Genomic DNA, 15,772 nt, shown 5'->3' with positions numbered 1-15,772 from the left:
TCAGTATGAGTAACAGTTGCACTGCAGTCTTTGTATTCTTTACATAGGATGTGGTACATTTAAAACACTAATATGTAGTCAAAGGAAAAAGTGACAAAAAAAAAAAAAAGGTTTTCAATTGAACATCTCTGACATCATCACCTTTTTGAGAATATACTGCTGATCTAGAAATTACATGCAAGATGGTGATTGTCTATATGTATCTACAGCTGCCTGGAGGAAATGTTGTCACGATCAAGTTAAAAAAAAATATATTAAAAATCCACCTGGTTATCATGTCAGTGAAATATGTTTTGTTCACTCAGATCTATATTTACTGCCAGACGTCAAGTGTCGCTAAAATAGAAACGGTCTGACGAACGAAGCGGGCTACAAAACACGTCATGTTTCAGTGTAAAGAAATTCATGAAAAGATGAAAAAGTCATTTATATTTATGGTAGACAGAAGGGTTACAAAGCTGTTTCTAACCATTTGGGACATCAGTGATCTACAGTGAGAAGAAAGAAGAGGAAAGCTGAAAATTTACTCAGAGAGGAATGAAGACTCAACCAGGAGATGACGAAAAGAACCATTATAATAGTGTGATTGTCTGGGGCAGCTTTACTGCCACAAGGAACGAAACCATGAATTCTGCTTTCCAGCTAAAATCTTGAAAGCTGACATTATCAAAGCACACCAGTGAGTCCATCTCTGAATGATTTAGAAAGAAAACAAAAAGAAAAAAGAGGAAGATTAAATAGTTTTACAGTGGCCTTAAGTTTAGGACTAATTAAGATGCTGTGACATGACCCCTCAGTGTTTCTGAATTAAACCAATTCTAACTTCTAGAGGTTATTAAATGGGTTCACCATGTACTCAAATACTGATGCCAACACAAATTATATATTATCTATATTTTCTACGGTAAGGCAACTGATGACCTTTTAGTTTAATGTTTTGCTTTCTCTGCAACTCTTCCTATTTTTTTTTTTACGTCGGCTTTAGCTCTGAGATAACCGTACCACGGAGAGGTTCCAGTCCACTCGCTAACCCCACGGCCTATCATAGTGTGAGAACGGGCGTCTGTGGTTTCCAATGGCAACCACGAGCCGAGCTCCTGAGAACGACTGTCGCGGAGAACTGCCCGGTTCCGAGAAGAGAGAGGAGTCAAAGCGAGGAACTGCTTCACCGACATGCGAAGCTTATCGCGGTCAGCTCATTTCTGTCTTCGCACACTTTCTGTCTATCGCCTAATTGCTAAATCTTCGGAAAAATAAGCACGGGAGTCCCTGCTATTCGGACGCACTCGCGTTGTCGTGGCAACCACGCACCCACAGCGATTCAGTTTCATAAGTGAGGCCGGGGTTGCCTGCACTCGGGTTGTTTATCACGTGGAGAGAGAAAGAAGTAAATCAAAACAAGGCTAAGGCCACCACAGAGGTGGGTTGGTGGTTTTGCTCATTTTGAAAGTACAAACTTTTGTTGGCTTTTGGTGGTGAAACAGAATGTCATGAGAGGGTTAATGTGAGCCAAAGAACCACACGGGGGCGCTCTAAGATGTTTTAAAGTCAGATTAGAGACAGACTTTTTCCTTTTTTATAACATCATTTTTAAATCAATTTAAATAAAAAAAATACTTTACTTATCTCAAAGGGAAATTACATTTTGTTGTAACTCATATTATTCGTGGTTCTTCAAGGACTTGATGCAGCTCTATGACTGTGGGGCAGGAAAGATCTCCTGCAGCAGTCTGTATTGCAGCATTACAGTCTCATGAATAGGATGCTCAGGATTTATTCAGACTTTTCAGAGTAGAAAGGGTTGCATGTGCAACAGTTAAAAAGTGGTGCTCTATTCAGAAATACCTATACACAGACACACAGAAATCTTGTAATTGATACTAGGTGAAGTTCTAAAAGTATTAAAAGTAGACTTTTTCTCCCTTTCGCAGAGGGATTTTGCAGGACTTTACTGTATGAACAACTGAAGAGAGGAAAGAAGAGAAAGGGACTGACATCTGATCATGACTGCTTTGGTTTGTCCTCGAGTCAACGTTTCAGAGCTGTGCGCAGATGGAGACAGGTTCCTTCAAAGTGGAAACCCAGGGGAGGCCACGACGCTGTACATGTCTGCCTTCAGGACTCATGCCACCTCGGCTGTATCCCACATGAGGAAACTGGAAAGGTCCAGTCTGGTTAAGGTTATCTCTACTCTAGAAGGTTGGCTGGACGGTCATGGGGACAATCAGTCAGCCGACGGTATCAATAAAGGCCTTGCGGCTGTTTTCCTGTCAACGCTGTGCCCCAACAATTTGTCTGCCACCATTTTTAAAATGGAATCCCTCCTCCAGAGTGGCGGGCTTGGCTGCGAGGAGATTTTTGCACGCTGCACAGCTCTGCTCGAAGGCAAACGCAGTCTTCATCCGGAAGGTTCGACTCAGGTGTTGCTGGAGATAACGCGAGCGCTGGCTTGCCTCTTTTCACAGCCTCACAGTTCGAAGGGACTACGGCTTTACCTAGCAGCTTATCGGTATAACAAATTAGAAACGGCCTCACTGGTCCGTAGCAGACAAGCTGCACACCTGCCCAAAATAGTAAAAGCCTTCAAAGATCAAATACTGCCTATACGTCCCTATGTTGCATTAGATAACAAGAGGTCAGCGACCCCAATGGAGAAGAATGCAATAGATGTAGAGGATGTGTCTACAGCTGTTGAGTTTTTAATGGCCGTTTCCCCTGATGACAGAGAAATACAGGAACTTCAAGCAGCAGATTTGTTCTTGATGGGCAGGTTTGTGGAAAGCGCAGAGATCTACACTTCTCTTTTACATCAGAAATTGTCACCACGGCCTGCAGACGAATTACCCGAGGATGGTCCAGAGAGGAAAGCCAGACTCTTAACCTGCCGAGCAGCTGCTTGTCTCTCAGCAGGTGGCAAAACGGCCGAGGAGTGCACAGATCTGGGAGAGGCGTTTGAGATCCACCCTGCCACTGCCAGAACCTACTTCAAAAAGCTCTTCACCGATTACGGGACAGGGACGGCAGCTCGCAACCATCTGCTTCAGCAGGCTGAGAGGGGTTTGTCTGGCTTCAAAGAGAGGGTCCTTGTCCGCGCCGACCTAAGATCTACAGAGGGAGTAGAGCTTCTGGACCCTGTGATCGCTTCCCTACGGACGCTGTGCCATTTAGAGCCTGATGGAGGAGGCAGAGAGCTGCGGGTGAGGCTGGCTGACTGTCTCCTCCTCAGAGGGGAGCACAAGGAGGCTCTCTCGATCTGCAGCCAACTAGCTGCTGCCCAAGGACAACAGAGCTACCAAAACACAGTCAAAGTTCTTTGTGGCTACGCCCGGCTTCTTTCTGGGGACTACAAGGGGGCGTTAGAAGATTTTCAAGCTGTGTTAGAGCACACCACGCCGCACCCGTCCAGCTGTGTGCGGGCACTTTGTGGCAGGGGGCTGCTGCGCATGATGGCTGGGTCAAATTACCTCACAGCTCTGGACTACATGACAGCCAGCAGGCTGCATCCCCAGGAAACGGCTCTGACAGTCCGCTGCTTGGTGCCGTGGAACTTTAGGGGTCTGCTGTTTACAGTTCTGCTCGAGCAGGGCCGAGTCATGCTGGAGGGGTCCGCGAAGGACAGGTCCGAGTCCGGTTCAAGTGACGATCCACAGCATCCCAAACATAAGGGGCAGCCTCAGGCACCGTCAAAGAGAGAAAACCACAGCGCAGGGTATGACATCTGTCCCACTGACAGGGTGTTTGGTTCACACGTGTTTTGAGAAAGAAAAAGAGAAATAGTAACATGATTGCAGCTTCGTAGATATTCCTAAATATCTTTGCACAAACTCTTATGATGATATTAGGGCTGCAACTAACAATTATTTTTGTAATACATTATTCTATCGATAATTTGGACGATTAATTGATTAATAAAAATTGCCACCCTCTGCAGATTTATCATTTACCAACAATATTAGAAATACATTAAAAAATGCAAATACACAAATAATTTAGGACCTTTTTAAATAAGAAAATACACATGATATTGCCTCGAATGCAATAACATTACATTCCTTTAGTGCATGCTTGATCATTTGTAGCAATGGATGCATCTGCAGCTGCAAAATACTTCTAACATCAACATGTAAAACTTTCACTCCTTGTGCTTGAATTGATGTCAATATGTGGGGCTGATCTAGTGATTATTTTTTTTTTTGATTAATTGATATCAAAAGTTGTTTTTAAACAGAATTTGAACCAGGTGAAGTTAAAACTGCCACATGAAGAGTTAAGGGTAGAACGTGTCTGCAGACAAAGTTTTATTTATTTATTTAATCTTAAATGCAAAATGTAACAACGGTTTTGGCTTAATCACAGCTCTGAGTGTGTTGTTCTTTCAGCAAATTGCCTTTTTTTTGAGTCTGTATACTCCAGTTAACAATTAATTAATTACTATGTCAATAATCATTTCATCACAATAAATGTGATGAACTGTTTCAGCTCTAGATAAGATGGTGAATGTAAATTTAGCAGGTCAAACCTTCTTACATTGTTTTACAGTTATGTTTTTAGTGTGATGTCTTCATAGTTATGCTGCATCTTTGGTTGCTTTGCACACTAGAACTCCTACTGGTGTCCATTCTCTGGCCGGGTTGCTCATGGACCTTCAGCCCCATGCTGACGGGCCTCACATCCTCACAGCAGATGCCTTGTACCAGCTTGGGCGAGTGGAGGAGGCCCACAGGTTACTGCTGTCTGTGGGTTCCCCCAATCCTCGGGCTCCTGTCCTGGCTCGCCTCGCACTCCTGCAGCTCCACAGGGGCTTTCACTATGACACCAATCAGGTACAAAGGTTAGAGATAGCAACATAATTTATTTATTTACTTTTTTTTTTGAGCCAAACAAAAATAAAATTCAACTTTTATCAACCAAACTTGATTATCCTTTAATTTTGCCCAAACAGCTTTCTAGACACCGTCTCAAATGTTTCATAAAATGGAGTCATTTACACTCCTCTAATTAGATTTCCCAATTTATAACAAATTGATCAAATCTGGGCAGAAAAATAAACTAAATCTCTTCCTGTTTCCTTTCACCTTCCTACATCTCCACATGTCTGCAAATTAGCAGCAGGAGTGTGCAGTCTCTCCTGAGGTTCTTAGTCGGCTCAGTCGTCTGTAATTCTGTTTCTGGGAAGCTGTAAGGCACCGGCTAAATATTTGTAGCATGTTTGTTCATTTCCATATACCGACTTTAACTCCCAGCTATTCCAAATCTTAACGGATGGGAGAGATTGCTGAGGGTGCCATCCAACTGAAAACCACCTCTAGCTTCTGTCCCCGGATCTAGTCTCGTCAAATTACTACGACGTTTATTTATGTCTACATCGTTTACTGTTTATTCTTTTCTTCTTCAGCTGCTCAAAAAGCTCCTTGCATGCGGGGAGACCAGCTGCCTGCGCAGCCTGCTGGCTGTGGCGCAGCAGAAGGACCGAGCGCTGCTGCAGGGACACTGCCACACAGCGGCTAAACGCATCCTGGACGCCTCGCTGGAGGAGAGCTCTGTCAGGGAAGCTGTGGCGTACCTCTCTATTGCTATCATGGCCTCTGGTGATTAGCTTTTGCTAAAGAACTCTCGATATATTTTGTAGCAGTCCGTTTGTTATTGTCGACCAAGTACATTTTCGGCGACACGTGAATTAAAAATCATGATTTAAAAAAAAAATAAATAAATTTTTAAGGTGGGGAGGCAGAAGATTCCCTGTTTGAAAGAGCGAGGTGCTACGTGTTGCTGGGCCAGAGGAAGACGGCCATATTTGACTTCAGTGCCATTTTGAAGGAGCATCAGAAACACGTTCAGGCTCTCTGTGGAAGGGGCTTCACGTACCTCATGCTCAATCAGCAAAAGGTATTTTTCAGCTGAAATAACGGCAAAGCTACTCCTTTGTTGGGTCTAAATTTAGTTATTATTAAAAACTACAATTTGTGCCAAACCTTTTATGCAGGGAAACTGCAGGACTGACTGACATGATGGCACTAAAACATGAAAAAGCCAAGAATGTTTCTAGAACATTTTGACCTCCCCCAGCCACTGAAATAGAAGCGAAATTCAAATTTTCAGAGCTCAATGTCAGAAGTTATCAGCGACTCGACCACGCTCATCTCATGACATCAACTGTCTCCTCCTCTCACCCAGGAATGTGTTCACGACATCCTCGCTGCTCTTCAGATCAAAGCCGACACGGTCGTCAAAGAGATCCTGTCTCTCAAAGACAAAGCCCGGAAGCTGATCTGCGACTGGCTGCATCAGTTCTGTCGCACCAGTTTGTCAAACACCGTCATCGCTCAGTCAGTTCCCTGCCACGACGAGCAGCTGAGGGAGGCTTTCGTAATTGGTGGCGCTTTGATGAGGACAGACAGCGGAAACCCCAGATGGCATCTTCTCTATGTGGACACACTTTTAGCCAAAGGTGCGACGGCGTCTTTGACAAACTGCGCAGAGAAGTAGCGGAGCTTGGTGACATCGATCAGAATTTCCTCGCAAGTTTGACGTCAACAATAAGACACGTTGCAAATCTCTGCTTTTGTCCGGTTCCTTCAGGTGATGTTAAGGCGGCTTCCAGCCACCTCTGCCAGGTTTTTGGCCAGGAGCCGAGGGACGCGGAGGCCCAGGCCAGGCTGGGAGTGGTGGAGACCTGGCAGCAGAGGGACAGGAGAAGCGCAGCCTACAGACTCAGCAAAGTCACTGGGAAAGATTCATCTAGTCTGGACTTCTTGCTGGCTCTGATCCCGTTTAATCAGCGAAAATGCATGGCACAGGTAAGCCTTTGTGCAAGAAACCTGAGGGGAAACTGCAGCAAAGCTTTTATTCATATCCCCTGACTTCGAATGTAATTCATATCGTTGAACTTTTTCTTAGCATTTTTTTTTCCACCATAACTTTGCATAAATGTACCGTGAAAGGCAAATGGAAGTGTAGTGCGTTTATAATCAGCCTCTTCTAATCTGACACCTAAGAATAAATTATTATCTGTAGAAACCTCCTTAGAAAACAGCTAACCTCTATAGTCAAGCATCATTTGTGGAAAAGCTCTACAGGCGTGAATAGCTTTGCTTTGCATTGTAACTAACTGCAATGACTTGATGAACTGTACAAGGTTTCCAGGAAAAAGTCAGAGAGATTTCTTAATTTCCCTGTTTTTATAACAGGCAGCAGCTCTGGAAGCCAGCGTTTTGTCATCGGCTGGCCAGTGGAATCAGGCTCTTGCTCTCCTGACAGTAGCAGTACAAGCGACGGGACACCGCAGGCCGCAGTATCTTCGCCAGCGGGCCGCCTGCTTCGCGCAGCTCGCCTTCCATGAGCGGGCGGTGGCTGACCTGGACGGCGTCATCCAGAAACACGCCAGCTGCTCAGACGACCCCAGAATCTGCGTGGAGGATCTGTGTCGGCGAGGCCACAGTTTGGTGCTTTGCTCCAGAGAGGGAGCAGCTCTGGAAGACTTCACCCGAGCTTTGGGCCTCCACAGGGAGCAGGCCCTTCAGTGTGTCGAGGCGGGTCTGGGAAGGCAGCGTCTGGCTGAGCGCTTCATGCGAGCGGCTCTGCAGCAGTACGGGGAGCAGCAGCTCGATAAGGCCTGGACTCTGATCGAATGCGGCCTGGTTGTGGACGGCGAAAACGCAGAGCTACGCAGGCTGAGAGCAAGGGTCAAACGAGAGGTGGCCGGCCCGTGCAACATCAACTAGCTCTGATAGAAAAGATTCAGGTGGACACAGAAGATTTTATGGTATTTATCAGCTGAAGGAAGGATAAAACTGATAAAGCAGCATCTAGGACCTAGATTCTAGGACCTTTATAGGACAAATCATGGTAATTTAAAGCACTCTGTCTTCCAAGTTCAGCCTAATTTTAGAATCAACGTCTTCATGATGGAATAATGTTTAATATGATGCAAATATATTATGTTTTAGATACCAAACAGCACAGTCAGATAATGTTGTATATACATGTAGAGCACTAGCAAAGTCATTGTTGTAACAAACAATAGATGCTTATTTTACTGAAAGCAAGACTGCAGCCCTGAATATTTATTTCAAACTGTCTTAACACTTAACACAGGAGATTTAAGAAAGTGCCAAATGTGCAGGTTTCATGTTTTTAAAATACTGGAGGCATTTCTTTTAATCATATTCACGGCAGCAAACACTCATTAATAAGCCAAAAAAAAAAGATATATGTAAAAGTAAAATACAGAAAAGCCAAAAAAAATACTGGGTTTTAGTTTTAGTTTTAATTTTGCCTGTGCGTTAGGCTCGTCTGCGAAGAAAAGGTAGGACTCATTAAAAGTTATGCTTCGACTGCGCAGCTTGTGACGAGACGGAGCACAGACTTTGTTTCTAAGCAGACACAGTGATGTACTGGGGCTCCATGTTGCCGAAGTAAGACTTCTCCCACTCGCTCATGAGGTCAAAGTGCAGCGGGCGGTCGCAGAAGTTGCAGGAAGCCGTGCCCAGGCTGTTGAGTGGCAGACCCACTTCCTGCCAAACCTCCATGAGTTTCCCTGTGAACACAAAACAGACAGCAAAAAAAAGAAAACAATTAATTTTTTTTTTTTTTTACTACCCATTTTACTCCTACGATTAACCTAAAGCAAGTGTTGCAACAATAGTGTTGTTTTTTTGTGTTAGTTTGCAGAGTATCGACAGGGTCCCAATTTACATCGTCAGTCGTCGTGTCCTCTTACTGAACTCGTGTGTCTCTGACCTCACTGCGGCAGAGATCCACACTCACTCACCCACAAAGTCCTCCATCATGCTGGGGTTGTGGTGGGGAGACGGAGCCAGGCGCAGCAGCTCCTCCCCACGAGGCACCGTGGGGAAGTTAATGGCCTGGATGTAGATGTTGTGTCTCTCCAGCAAAATGTCGCTCACCTTGGTGTTCAGCTCGGCATTGCCAACCTGGAAAACAGGACAGGAACACTTTAATTCAGGGGTCCTCAAAGTCGGTCCTTGAGGGCTGGCATCCTGCATGTTTTAGTTCTCTCTCTGGTTTAGCACGCTTGCATCACATGATGGCTCATTAGAAGGCCTAAGGACAACATTGACTTGCTGAGGAGGTTGTTACAACCACTAGGAAGAGAAGTAAAACATGCAGGATGCCGGCCTTCGAGGACCGACTTTGGGGACCACTGCTTTAATTAAACACCTGGTCCGGCAGATTCAGCTTTTGCCTGTATGGGTCTGAGTGGCAATGACGTAATGCAGCTCATTAATCCTAATAAGTAATGTAAAACTGTATATCCGTAATTGTTAAATTTGTGTATTCTTTTTCTTCCATTTCTCAAATGTGATTGTTTTTATTGGTCTTTTACACAAAATCCAGGATAAATAAATGTGTTGTTGTAAAGTGACAGAGTGTAAAAACCGTGAAGCGGTGACGTGTAATCACAGGATAAGTGTTGTAATAAGAGGGACAGACCTGGGAAAACGTGAAATCAATGAGGAAAGTAATTGTTACTGTAGCGTTAAATGCTGCAACTCCTAAATGTTAGGGAAAGCTTCCTACCCGAATGGGGATGATGTGGCTGGGGCAGTTGACGACAGGCAGGCCTTTGTCCATGAGCAGCTGCCTCATGAGTTTCACGTTCCTCTGGTGGGCCCTGCGCAGCGTCTGGCCCTCGGGACTCTTCAGGACCCGCACCGACTCCAGAGCCCCTGCCAGGACCATTGGGGGAAGAGCGGTGGTGAAGATGAAGCCGGCCGCGTAGGAGCGCACCGTGTCCACCAGGGCGGCGCTGCTGGCAATGTAGCCTCCCACGCAACCAAAGGCTTTTCCTTAAACAGAGAGAGAAGACGGATTATGTGTGAGCTACATAAATGAGTGAAATAGTGAACACATTTGCGTTTTGAGCCCGGGATACAGCAGTTTCAACTAACGGCACTAATATTTTAATTACCAAATGATTTGTAAACTTATTTTCACGATTGCACATGCACTCAGTGCTAATGTATCAGTTTTCAAAAAAAAAAAAAAAAAGAAATCTTGGTCTCAATTGTATTTAATTTTTTTTAGTTGATTGCCTGAAGGTAAACTACTTAAAGGGTCACACTTACAGGAAGGAAATGAAAAGTTCATATATTCAGGATTAGTTTATATAGGTATTTATCTGAAGACTTGCAGTTGTTCTTAGGTTACACTCAGCATGAACTGTGTGCTTTATCATCGCTGCCAGAGAAGGAGGAGGACCGACACCCAGCTGATAAAACTTCTGCTCCTCTGATGGATGCTCGCCCCTGGCCTGCTCTCATTTTACCAGCTCCAAAGGAGCCATTTGAAGAAAGTTGTTGTAGCTATTTTGGCTCTAGGACAGTGTCAGTTTGTATACAAGCGTCTACACATGGGAGATAAGCCCTGCAGACAAATAATTTACCGATGACAGCCAGTGGATGGCTGATGTAAGGGTGGAAACAATTTTATTCTTTTTTCTTTTCTTTACATCAAAAATGTGCCTTTTTGAAGCCTTTTCATGCAAAAAATAAAATAAAATAAAAAGCAAAGCAGCTTAATAGCTTCTGCATTTCAGACAACGCTACATTCAAACTGAACTCACCGAGGGTCCCAGAAACCACGTCAATCTTGTGCATAATGTTGTCCCTCTCTCCGACTCCGGCCCCATGGGCTCCGTACAGACCCACAGCGTGGACCTCGTCCACAAACGTAAGGGCCCCGTAGCGATGAGCGACGTCGCACAGCTCTTCCAAAGGACATATGGCCCCTGAGAAAAGCGTGATAAAATTAGCTGTGTGTAGGTGAACAGCAGATCCCTACATATCATCACTGTGCATAAATTAAGCTGTATGACAAATGCAGTGAAGTATTTTTGTCGTGGTATATATTTTTCAAAATGACTTGAAAGGATTTTGTTTGAAAATGACTTTGCCTGTGTTTCATAGAGTTCCCAGTAATGTGTGATATTAATAAAAAGGAATGAAGCTGGAGAAAAATTTCTTCCCACATTGGAGATGGTGTTGAAGAAAAAAAAACTAGATTATAAAAATAAACCATAATTATGCATAATTATTGCTTATAATTATGCATTTCTGAATGTGATGACTGATTATGGAATATTTTGCAATATCGTTTTCTATAGTGAATAACAGAACGCTAACTCTCCACTATTTGCTTTTTTTCCCCCCTTTTTTTTTTTTTTTTACAAAAAAATGCTAGTTAATCTATATAATTTCCGTTTGGAAATAAGTTTAGGGGGAAAAAAAACTCATGCATGCTAATTTGTACCTGTTCCACTATATTGTTTCATGAAATAAAATTAAACTAAGCTAATGTGAGATGAGCTAAATTTCAGGAGAACAGCTCCAGGAAAGAGGAAAAATATACTTTGAACCAGATAATTAGTTTATCATAAGTTCCTAAAATTCAAGTATAAGGCATAAATAAATTATAGAACAAAGTCTGTTTATGAGACCCTGAGGATCTACACTCGGTATTGCAGCAAAAGAAAAAAAAAAAAACCTGAATTAATGTAACAATAAACTTAGATTTCTAACTAATTAAAACACATGGAATTTTCTTTAAAAGCATGAGATTTCATAATCTGGGTGAATAGAGAAATTGCTAAGTGTACATCTGACACAGATCCAAACACAAACAGCAATCACACACACACACACACACACACGCACGCACGCACGCACGCACGCACGCACGCACGCACGCACACACACATCAACAACAACTGTAGAGCACAAACTAGAATAAAGTTCGTTGCCATTGCAGTGGACTCACCATCCATGGAGTGCACGGTCTCAAAAGCCACGATCTTTGGAGTCTTCGGGTCGGAGCGCTGCAGCAGTTCCTCCAGGTGTCGGCTGTCGTTGTGGCGGAAGATGAACCGCTTGGCCCTGCTGTTCCTGATGCCTTGGATCATTGACGCATGGTTCCCTGCATCAGAGTAGATCTCGCACTCTGCATGGCAGAGGGAACACCCCATGAAATGAGAGGCTACTCTAGAGAGGACAGTTAGGGGTTATGGTGCAGATTGGTATAGTGTGCATAAAACCGTTGTTCAGTTGTAAAATCACTAATTCATTTTATGTCCTGAACATGGCTTTTCAAAAACAGTTCTGAAGCAACTCCGACTCAGTCCTCCTGTCATCGACTGAACTTATTCATCCAGATCATGGGTTCCCACTTACCTGGGAGATTTTTTGCCAGAGTGAAGAGGGTGGAGTCATTTGCAACAAAGCAGGAGGAAAACACCAAAGCAGCATCTTTCTTGTGCAGCTGGGCGAGCTCCTTTTCCATAGAAACGTGGAAGTTGCTGGTGCCGGAGATGTTCCGGGTCCCTCCTGCTCCTGCACCGTGATTCTCCAGGGCATCTCTGAGAACAGCCAAAACCAAGAACAATGATTCGAAAATTATCTCATTTAAATGGACGGTTCCATGAATCACACCAATTTATTTTTTTCTCCCTCACTATTGGTTCTTGCAATTTTTTGTGTGTGTTTTCTGACTTAAAATACAACAAGACTTGTAGTTGTAAGCCTATGCAAAATCTAAGCCCTAAGGATCCTTGTTATAATTCACATGCTAGTTTTTACTCATGCTAACACGTGGTAAGGGCAGCATCAATCTCTCATTGGATTTGAAAAAAAAAAAGTAGTTTTGATTTAAAGAAAAGGTGATTTTTTATTTTTTTATTTTAAGTAGATCTATGATGATCTGCAACTGTTATAATATTTTGTTTTCAGTTTCATTAGAGGAATTGAGGTTCAGGAAATAAGGTTATAGTTGTAGGGTGTTAATTGATCACCTTGTTTTAACAGACAAAAAAAGGTATCAATTAAGAACACTTTTTTCTTTTTCACATTTAAGAAAGAAGACCAATTTGGCATCCAGAAATCCTCTATCAGATTCAAATGAACTTGGTCTGGGATGCTACAAGTTGTTAATAGAACTTTGAGTCAGAAAAAACATGTTGGTCAAAAATTTAAAGATAAATTTAAGTTTGGACTCAAATTTATAATGAAGCGATTGTTCCTTGTGTAGGTGAATTTTATTGCAAATTTAAATGTCAATTTTTTGTTGTTGCATTTTCTGTATGCCTTTTGATGCTTGGATCTGATTGGTCTGACACTTAGAAGGATGCCCATATTAAAGGTTTTGAGGCCTGTGAGTTGGGAGCCACACTGCAAGAGTTAAAATGATCATAAAGGGTCATGGCTCACAAAGAATATGAAAAGAATCGCCAACAAAAACACATATTAATAGAAATATTAACATTTTCAAATTTTTTAGACAATGTTATGCAGATGATGGATTCCTGAAGGTATTCCAAACTCAAAGTGCAGTTTCTGGACCCACCTAAACTACTAAAATATTAGTTTTTCTCTGAATTTTAGTAGTACACATTTAAAGAACAATAAGAGAAACAGACCTAAAATACAGTTTTTAACCCGTCACTTTGTCTTCCTACCTGATGGCACCAAGCACCTTTTGGTGCTGGCTCATTCCCAGATAGTCGTTGCTGCACCACACTGAGACCTGAGAGGCCTTTCTTCCAGAAAGGGAGTAATCCTCGGCAAGGGGGAATTGCTTGGCGCTCCTGTTTACGGTCTTAAACACCCTGTAAGTGTGGTCCTTCTTTTTCTCTTCAATCATTTCCTTGAAGAAGCTATCATAATCGTAACTGGGTCCAACTGGTTTGTGGGTCACATTGACATCAAATTAGCAATCAGAAATTAGGTATTTTTAAGGTATGAATGGAATTTATCATGTTAAATAAAGAGCACGTTGGAAATGGTCAATCTTACCCATGTTGTCATTGAGTTGGATGGCCATGCTGGTTTGATGAGAAGTTGAAAACGCGGACTCTTTTACGCCTTTCAACAGAGAGGTCATCAAACCTGCGAGAGGAATTTGTGAATTTTTGTGAACTTGGCCTCTGTTAAGAGTTAAACCTGTGACACTCCCGTAACCCCTACCACCTTCGACATCCTCCTGAACCTCAGGGCTAGCTTTAACCATCCCAATCTGTGAGCTGACGAAGGGGCAGCCCTTCGATGCAGACACCGCCACCTGAGTTGCGGTTTGAGCAAACTTCCTCTTTTGCTCCACTGTTGGGAGCTGGCCGTTGGGTTTGGTGGGCGAGGAGCTCAGCTTGGCCTCCAGAGAGGACGTGCCGCTCACGGTGATCTGCCGAGCGATGATGGGACATTGGTCGGCCAGAGACAGCAAAGTAGTTCCAGTTCTTCTTAAAGTTGGATATGGGACAGACTTAAGGAAGGGGCAGTGATGAAGAAAGGCTGCCATCGTACCGGAGCTGTTCTTATCCTGGCAGAAGGCAGGAAGCAGGAAATTATTGCATCTGTTATGGCGAATTATTGTCTTAGTGAATTTGTAAAGGCAAAGTCTATTCCTAGAGGGATGATAGTGGTGCAATGGTTCAGCATGGAGGTTCTAATCAAGGGTGTGTCATTCAGCTGCTGCTTATCTGCACGCTGCAGACGCTCAAGAGCCGTTCTGACATCACCAGCTGATTACGGCAAAACTCAAAATGTTTTTCAAATTATGAACCCATTATTCCATCTACTGTCAAAACATTTCGTAAAAGACAGGAACAAATGAGTTCCTGACTCAATAGTCTATTGACCAATCTTTATCACTATATTCATAAAGACTGATCAATGTTTTAATTTTCTAAATATTATGTTGTTTCGTTTTGTAAAAGGCTGGTTCTCCCTATCTGCTGTGGTCAACTGATAAACCAGTTCTAGGGATTTGTGGCCTTTTCTTGTGGTCGAATGTTTTCTTTCCTTGGGATTAGTTACTAATTACTAAACACTCCAACAATATTGTAACTAATAACTGCTTGGTTTGTTTTGTTTTTTTAATGCCTGACATTTTATTGGTATCATTTATTTACAGCCATGTACACATAGATCCCAAAAGTAAAAAATACAAATTACAAAAAAATAAAATAAAATAAATAAATAAATGGCTTCTTCAAATGACACTTGTAACAGGAAAGGAATATTAATAAATAAAATATGCTTGGGTATTATTGGGTAAAATGAAAACAACAAATGCGTAAATAAAAATGTTAAAATTATCTAAGAAAACAACCGTAAACAAATTACTTTATTAAATGCACTCATATTACTACCAAATAAACATTAAATAAGTAAATCCATTTACAAAATTACTTAATAAATTAAATATAACATATGAATACATTTATTAGATACATTCCTGAAATTATTCACCAAAACATACTAACTAACTAACTAACTAACTAACTAACTAACTAACTAACTAACTAACTAAATAAATAAATAAATAAATAAATAAATAAATAAATAAATAAATAAATAGCAAACCTGAACTCACCTGTTGACCTGCACTGAGGACGAACTTCAGAACAGCAAACAAGCAGAAAGTAAGAGAGGGTGGGTTCTTATACGTCAGACGTTAAAAAGAGTATCATGCAATCTTGGGTTCCTATGAAGGGCTCAGCCTGGAAGGGGGCCGGGCAGGGAGGTGGTAGCGTATGTGTGGGAGGTGCTAAGATGCAGATATGTGTCGTTCACCTAACCAGTTTCAGTTGGGTCTGACAATAAGTGATAATGTCATAATGAAAGATTATATGCCACTGAAAAGAAAAGCTCAATCTCAGACCATGTTTAATGTAATCTTCATTTAATCACGACAGCCTAATTTAAAACAGATGAGCGTGTGCGTGTGTGTGTGTGTGTGTGTGTGGTTTTTTTTAAACACTTTA

At 42.5% G+C, this 15,772-nt stretch overlaps 2 protein-coding genes across 4 annotated transcripts; one reads left to right on the top strand and one right to left on the bottom strand.

Moving 5' to 3' along the window:
* The first annotated feature begins 364 nt into the window (after nucleotides 1–364).
* ttc34 (tetratricopeptide repeat domain 34) lies at nucleotides 365–8,045 on the top strand. 2 transcript variants are annotated; one of them, XM_016672106.1, is made up of 8 exons: nucleotides 365–1,190; nucleotides 1,932–3,709; nucleotides 4,601–4,823; nucleotides 5,396–5,588; nucleotides 5,720–5,886; nucleotides 6,175–6,448; nucleotides 6,580–6,797; nucleotides 7,188–8,045. In XM_016672106.1, exons 2-8 carry the CDS (start codon nucleotides 2,004–2,006, stop codon nucleotides 7,719–7,721), a joined length of 3,315 nt encoding a protein of 1,104 aa, XP_016527592.1. In that variant the 5' UTR covers nucleotides 365–1,190; nucleotides 1,932–2,003; the 3' UTR covers nucleotides 7,722–8,045. The 2 variants fall into 2 exon arrangements, with proteins under 2 accessions (XP_016527592.1, XP_007553418.2); XM_007553356.2 differs by having other exon boundaries at nucleotides 365–1,420.
* A 199-nt stretch (nucleotides 8,046–8,244) lies between these two features.
* alas2 (aminolevulinate, delta-, synthase 2) lies at nucleotides 8,245–15,541 on the bottom strand. Of its 2 annotated transcripts, none has more exons than XM_007553357.2 (10): nucleotides 15,382–15,541; nucleotides 13,977–14,325; nucleotides 13,806–13,898; nucleotides 13,469–13,691; nucleotides 12,189–12,373; nucleotides 11,779–11,958; nucleotides 10,586–10,750; nucleotides 9,541–9,809; nucleotides 8,771–8,933; nucleotides 8,245–8,536 (listed from the first exon to the last, which is right to left on the bottom strand). In XM_007553357.2, the coding sequence occupies exons 2-10, from the start codon at nucleotides 14,302–14,304 to the stop codon at nucleotides 8,373–8,375; spliced, it is 1,770 nt and encodes a 589-aa protein (XP_007553419.1). In that variant the 5' UTR covers nucleotides 14,305–14,325; nucleotides 15,382–15,541; the 3' UTR covers nucleotides 8,245–8,372. The 2 variants fall into 2 exon arrangements, with proteins under 2 accessions (XP_007553419.1, XP_007553420.1); XM_007553358.2 differs by having other exon boundaries at nucleotides 13,980–14,325.
* Between the last annotated feature and the right edge of the window lie 231 nt (nucleotides 15,542–15,772).

Source organism: Poecilia formosa, unplaced genomic scaffold (genome assembly GCF_000485575.1).
Source record: "Poecilia formosa unplaced genomic scaffold, Poecilia_formosa-5.1.2 Scaffold56, whole genome shotgun sequence".
Classification (NCBI taxonomy): Eukaryota; Metazoa; Chordata; class Actinopteri; order Cyprinodontiformes; family Poeciliidae; genus Poecilia; species Poecilia formosa.
The sequence above is the reverse complement of the archived record's forward strand: the minus strand, read 5'-3'. Positions and strand labels throughout refer to the sequence as shown.

What these genes read in the sequence shown, in the direction of transcription:
- ttc34 (XM_016672106.1), top strand. Translation starts at nt 2,004, where the DNA reads ATGACTGCTTTGGTTTGTCCTCGAGTCAACGTTTCAGAGCTGTGCGCA. An exon ending in TTCACTATGACACCAATCAG is followed by an intron (nt 4,824 to 5,395) that starts GTACAAAGGTTA and finishes TTTCTTCTTCAG; the next exon opens with CTGCTCAAAAAGCTCCTTGC. An exon ending in TATTGCTATCATGGCCTCTG is followed by an intron (nt 5,589 to 5,719) that starts GTGATTAGCTTT and finishes TAAATTTTTAAG; the next exon opens with GTGGGGAGGCAGAAGATTCC.
- alas2 (XM_007553357.2), bottom strand. Translation starts at nt 14,304, where the DNA reads ATGGCAGCCTTTCTTCATCACTGCCCCTTCCTTAAGTCTGTCCCATAT. An exon ending in AAGGTGCTTGGTGCCATCAG is followed by an intron (nt 12,374 to 13,468) that starts GTAGGAAGACAA and finishes GGCTGTTCTCAG; the next exon opens with AGATGCCCTGGAGAATCACG. An exon ending in GCCACATCATCCCCATTCGG is followed by an intron (nt 8,934 to 9,540) that starts GTAGGAAGCTTT and finishes CCTGTTTTCCAG; the next exon opens with GTTGGCAATGCCGAGCTGAA.